At 36.3% G+C, this 6,864-nt stretch overlaps 1 protein-coding gene across 1 annotated transcript in view; it reads right to left on the reverse strand.

Annotated features, from left to right (window-relative positions):
- LOC118745207 (serine-rich adhesin for platelets) overlaps nt 1-6,864 on the reverse strand; it is a 117,404-nt gene that overhangs the window by 19,833 nt on the left and 90,707 nt on the right. The window contains exon 2 of the mRNA XM_036478733.1: nt 7-613. Coding sequence (XP_036334626.1) covers nt 7-529 — 523 coding nt within the window. The 5' untranslated portion in view covers nt 530-613. The remainder of the gene's footprint in view (nt 1-6; nt 614-6,864) is intronic.

Here is a 6,864-nt window from a genome sequence, read left to right on the forward strand (position 1 = left end):
CCGCACTGCCATTTTGAAATAGTTGTGCAGCGCTGTGATGCTGATGCTGCTGCCGCTGTTGCTGCTGCTGCTGTTGGTGATGGTGCAGCCGCTGTAGTGCGGCATCATTGAGCGAAGCCACCGAAAGTGCCGACGGTGTTTGGCGGCCACTACTGTTAAGGCTGCTGTAGGTGTGCGTGTAGCCACCGCCAGCGGCAGGTGAATGAGTTTGTGTCGATGCGCCACTATTGCTGGGGCTGAGTACACCGACGCTGGTGGGCGTGCGTGGTGTGGGTGTGTGGCTGGCGCTCAGATTGGTGCAGCTAAGAATCATAACGGGCGAATCATGCAAATCGGGAAGAGAGGATGAAATGGAAGTGCTGCCGGCGATGGTTTTGCTGAATTTGACGGCGCATGTTGCGGCGTTTGGGGTAGGCGTCGCCGTTGACGCAGCGGAATTAAATTGTTGCTGGTGTGGTGAGGTTATTGCTGTGTTGTTGGTGCTGCTGCCAAATGTGTCGATAGACTTGCGTGTCTTGAAGAGGCGCATAATTTATATTGCTATCCGGCTAAGTTTTTATGGACCAACTTTGTCAGTTGGTGGTTGTAGCAAACGAAGCCGGAGAGTTTGGCACTGCAAAAAAGGAATTAGAAAATAATTAGCAATTTTAAACAAAAGAATGCTAATTGCAACGTATTTATTTATTAATACGTTATTAATGGATAGTATTATTTACCATACATATATAGATTATTTTTAACTTTTAAAGAATAATCTACTATTTTCATTCATATATTTAATTTAACGAATTACTACAAATCGATTTTACGCAAAAAACCGAAATTATGCCAGCGCAAAATTTTGCCGTCACGCTTGAGAACAGTTTATTTCTAGTATTCCCTTTGCATTTTCACAGCACGTAGCAAGGAACACTCTCACCTTTTTTGCATTGAATAAATAAAAGAATCGAAAACAAAATTCTCATGAGAAAAAATGTTGCACATGCAACCAAGCATCGGACGCGCCTGCAGTCATTGAACGACCTCAAACTGCATTCCCTCTACCGCTACCGCTCCTGCGCTTTGCTGTTCAAAGCCATTTTTTTCATTATTAGGTCGATTGCTTCGCACCGCAATTCGGCGGTGGTAATGGACAGGAGGGCAGCCGGCCGGTTGCAAACCGCACTGGATCGTGCAATAGCTCGACATGCCACATTACATACATGCATACACATACACACATACCAACATAGATTGTGGTAAGAATTTTGCGCTGCCACATTTTTGCTGCTTTAATTTTCGTACTCAGACTACTTCAAGCATTTTGTTTTCTACTTGTTGCATGCCGCAAGCGCCACTGCACCGAAGCCAAGCTACCAGCCAGCACGTGCAATAATTTTTCTATGTTGCCGACAAGCGATTACTAGCCGGCAGCTGTGTGGAATGCAATTCTTTTTACACTGTGTTGGCAGCGGAGCAGGGGCGTAAGCATGCAGCATATGCCACAAATTATACTAGTTCTTTTATGCTCGCCCGCGCCGCTTTGGCAGTCTGCCTTAAGCATAGACTTCTTGTTCTGACTTCAGGTTAAAATGTTGTGGTCGTTTTTTCATTATTATTATTTTTTATCTGAGGAATAATAAAAACATGAAGAAACACAAATAATTACGAATTTATTTCATGCTGCGACGCCTGTACAGGTACACAAATACATACATATATACATATGAGGTGATATTTTCACACCTATTTGCGGCTGTTGGCATTCTCTTTCTGTTTGCTGTTGCAAATACAAAAAATTTATTTTTATGTGTGTATGTGGCTGGGTATATGTACATGAATGCAATACGTATGTATTTATGTATATATGTACATTAGGCTGGGTCGATTTTGTATGGGGGAAAATAAAAGTCATTTGACCGCATTGTAATAGTAATATTATGATGTCTTAGGTCTCAGCCAATTGTTATTGGCTACGAAAGATTAATTTAAAACTTATCTTTAGCCCGCGCAATTGAATCAAAGTGTATGAATTTCGAAAATGAAACTTTGGCTTGTAATATCTATGGAATGCGTTATTGTTATAAACAGGACGATATATCAAATTAAGGGCTATTAAATTTAGAACCCCACGTTCATTTACCATTTTTCAATAAGTCTACACGATTTTAAGATATTAAAATAAAAAATAAAGAAAACTATGATTTTCCCATATGAATTTTCAATTCTTCATTACTTCAGCAACCAAGTGAAAAATACAAAAAAGTTGGACGAGATTTATTTCAAACCTTTTAACCTTTTATATATAATGTTTAATATTATTAAAATGACCATGGACTTGGTCACGCCGATTTGGTCAGTTTTCAAGATCGTGGTGAATGAATGTATTGTCAAAGATTAGGAATCATTCGACAAGTTAATAGTAGTTTCAAACATATAAGTATTTACATATAAGTATTTATATTATATTGCTTTGCATTCAGCTTGAACGAAAAAAGTCACTCGCTGACACAATTTTCTGTAATCCGGTTCTTTTATTTAAAGGTTATTTATACAATTGAAGAGAAATTTTTTTAAGAAAAAAACTTGAAATCCACTAAAGTTTTTCGATATAATTTTGGTAAATGTTACTCGATCGGTGCGTAATAATTAACAAATTGAAGGCGAGACTTAATGTTACTGATTTTTGATAATAATATGACTAAAATAGTTCAGATTATAAACAAATTATTTTAAAATAAAAAATATCTTGAACAAAATTTTTTATCATTTTCTTATATTTGCAATTTTTATTTTGTATACATAAACATAAGTAAACCAATTAGTGTGTCTAGAAGTTGTGCCTGTTCAGTGTTTCCATACTAATTTGCATAAACAAAATTTTTCCGCGATGATGGAAAATAATGGCTATTCTATTAGAGCTACCGAAATTTTTCCTAAATTTGCAAAAAATCGCAAACTATAGCTAATATTAAAAAAGGATTAGAATATTTGGAACTAGCGATCTAAATGCACGCCAGCAATATTAATGTTGTTCTTTACATCTTTTGACTATAGGCCAATGCAATTATCAAGAGAACAATTAAAATTTTCTTGAAAATAGATGAGTTTGAGATTAACGATAAGATAAAGGGCTGCGCGAAATGATACTTGACTTTATCTTTTGCGTTAAAGGATTCATTATCTAATAATATGCACCAAAAGTTTTGGCTAAACCCAGAATTTTTAACAAGAATTGATCTTATTCGACTAGTGTGCTGTGGGTCACTTGGCGGTCGATGCGCGGGCTCTTACAATTAAAATGAAAGATTAATATTTCGCAGGCTTGTTGTTGACTTCATGATACAATATATTTTCACTATTACCAAGGGATTTGAGAAAAATTAGATTTTCGACCCGCCCTAATGTACATATACGTGCTATTTGTTTCCTTTTTTCGGTCATGCTAGTCAAATAGGCTTTATTGCTGTGGAGAACTGGCAAGTCCGCATTCTTTTAAAGGTTGCCAACTTCAAAGTGAATTGCCCGTAAGCATGTATGTATTGTATTTGTTGCTGTTGTTTTGGTCTATATTATGCAGGCTAAAGTACCAGTAGGAAAATTAGACCTTTTATAAAACAGTGTACTTAAATTCTTGACAACGATTAAAAAATCGGACTTTTTATAGTTTGGTATGAAGTTATTGAACTGTTCCCACTTTTGTAAACTAAATAAAATATGATTTCAGCAAATATTTTACATAAAACAGCTACAAAATCAATTAGAAAGCCTGCGAATGACTTTTTGCTTGTTTTTCAACTGTTCTCACTTTAAAAAAGTTAGTTATTTATTGCGACTGCTGTTTATTAACAATCTTTCGTAAAAGGTGTATACATTTTAAAAATCGGCGTATGTGTTTTTTATTAAAAACTAATAATAAGAGCATTTTGAAATTTATTTAGATGAATAGCTTAAATGGGTTTTATAGTTGACATATAACATAAATTTCTGCCGGGTCTTGGGTACCCTTCTTGTATTTTCTTGTGCTTCACAAATAATCTTTAATACTTCATCAATTATGTCTTACGAGCTGTGAGGTGCGTATATCCGTATATATAAGCCAGCAATGCTTACGGCAAGTGGCTTGTGGATTTACCTTCGTCGGATCGCATCAACGTCTGCCCGCCTGCCCGCCTGCCCGCCTGCCCACTCGCTGCTGTGTCAGAATCACCGCTGCTAACTCTCCCTCTCACTACTGTTCTTAGGCTTCTATTTCATAGGCATAGGCTGAGCGCTGTTTTTGCAACCTCAGCAATTTTCGCATTTTTACTTTTATTATCGCACTTTTGCTTGCCACTAACTTGCTGTTATTATTGCTGGCACATACGTACATACAAATATTTACTATATTTTTGGTTTCTCTACACACACATTTCTGTAACCACTTGCACGCAAATTGCGTTCGTTTTCTTTTGCATCGCCGCAACGCGTCAACAATGTGGGCGTGCGTTGCAAACCGGCATTTTTTTTTGCTGTCGCTCTAACGCAACAAAAGCAGTTAAAATGCTTGCCTTGCCTTGCTTGCCGGGAATACGCAGCAATTGTGGAATTTACAACATTCTTTCCACTTCTTGACTTTATTATACGTAAGTTTTTATATACATCAATGTATGTTTTTTTTTTAATGCGGTTTTTTCTTTTTTTGTTTACCTTTTGTCTGGGTTACGTGTGGAATTTCGGTTTTGGAACAACGTACTCACTACTCACTGGCATTCTGAGGTCGTTTGTTGAGGCTGTGGCTATTTTGGTTGCTGGTGCTGGTTTATGGCTGCTGTGGTTGGTCGTTATGTCTGTTATGGTCTGTTGCGTCATGGTTTTGGTATGCTGCATGTGCTCGATCGCTTTATCTAGGTAGTTGCGTTAATATTTGTCTATCTTTTTCGATATTGAAAAATGAAAGTGCGAGCTGTTGCTCTTTTTTTTAACAAAACTTATGGTAAACCTCGATTTTATTTAAGAAAAATTAACCGCCAAGCAATATTATGAACTAACTAAGCAGTTTTATGAACTCTAACGAATTCTTTAAAACTGTTCCCACTTTTTATAAACTGTTCTCAAAAAACTTTTTTATTATTTTTCATAAACAGCAATAACCCTATACATTGTATTAAAAAAATGAAGAAATTAATGCGCCTCTGCATATAAAAAACTATTCCCAGGCAAGAAATTGCTCAAATATGCCACATGAATTGAAAACCTGTTACTAGAAGCTAAAAATAAATTGTTTGTCCATTATTTTTTATAATTAAATATGTAACAATTTGCATTTTAGACGCCACATGACACATTCTATGCAGCTCCTCAGTCTTGCATCCTAAACTTTCATAAATACCGGCTGGCAAATACATACATACATGTATTGCCATGTGTGTATGCGTTTCTGCTATCGCATCAACTAGCTGTAATTTAAACTTTTTTATTGCAACTCACAGCAGTCGATGTAACAACAATACAGTAGCCACAGCAGCAGCTATGCTAGCGATGACTATGTCGATGGCATGCCATACAAACAGCCCGGATTACCATGAGTTATTGGCGGTCGCAGAGGGTGAAGTTGGGTATGCAAGTGCAGGCAACACGATTCTTGCAGGCAACTGAGCTGCTGCTGTTGTTATTGATAGAGCGCTACTGTTTGTTGATGTTGTTGCGCTGAAAAGTTGCTGACCTTCACTGTGAGCGGCGCCGCGCGCTTGTTGCATGCCGTGGTTTGCATACACGAAAACACACATGCAAGTACATATGTACATACATAGATACATATATAAAAATAATACCCAACAAAAGAGTCAAAAAAGAACCCAAAATGATTCCAAAAGGAGTCATTCATAAGTATAATAAGAGTCATACGAGTCACATATGACTCAATTTGGGATTATTTCTTATAGGAGTGAAGGCTGATTTAAGACGTTCATCGCAAGAAGGGAAATACCTTAATTTTGGAGTCCTAAATGAGCTCATAATTACGGTAAGCACTGCGAATTAGGATTTCTTAATGACTCATTTATGGCTACAAATCGCACACCTAGATCCAAAGTGCGATCAACTAAAAAAAAAATTTAGGGCGATTTTTTGAGTTAGCTGACTTAAGATTTAGGTGTGCGAAATGTTTGCTGGGTATAAAAATAAATAGTATGTATGTATCTACGTAACTATATATGTATGTACGCATTAGCGCACACAAGGGCTGAGTTTTGGGGTTCAAACCTCCCTAAAGCTAATAACCTCAAACACTAACTGCATCTTAAAGCTTAGAATCCAGCTCTCAAGAAAAATCACAAGGATTATTTTTTCTTTTGCTTGAATAAGCGCTTAACATTTGCTGTAAATTTTCTTGAAGAAATAAATATGTTTACTAGCAGTTTTTTCTTGAGAGCTGCAAACCAATTTAAGAAATTTTAATAGAAGAAAATTTCCATTTCTTGTGCGTCATTTTATATTAACTTTTCATTTTTGTTGAGAGCTCTTAAAAGTTGTACTGCTGTTTTTTTCACTTTACAGCCTAAAAGGATTTACCACTGATATGCACTTAACAAGAATTCGAAGATTTAATTTGCCAACTTCGAATTCGTTTTTTTCGGTATTCGAAATATTAAAAAAACTAGGCAATCGCGAAAAATCACCATCTCCATCGAATGCCAGAAACCAGAAATCGAATAAAATTAACATTAAAACACTTTTTATTACATTTGGCAGTTGAGCGGATCTTGTGTTCATAGAACTTTTAATTAAACAAGTAATTTTCAAGCAAAAAAACACAAGCGACTTCAATTCTCATACATAAATTTAGGAGTAGCGTTTATTTTTTCACGATCCAATAATCGGATCTAAACCAAATTACCGAACTAC

The sequence above is a fragment of the Rhagoletis pomonella genome, unplaced genomic scaffold (genome assembly GCF_013731165.1).
Source record: "Rhagoletis pomonella isolate Grant_MI unplaced genomic scaffold, Rhpom_1.0 Rhpom_scaffold_00008, whole genome shotgun sequence".
Lineage (NCBI taxonomy): Eukaryota > Metazoa > Arthropoda > Insecta > Diptera > Tephritidae > Rhagoletis > Rhagoletis pomonella.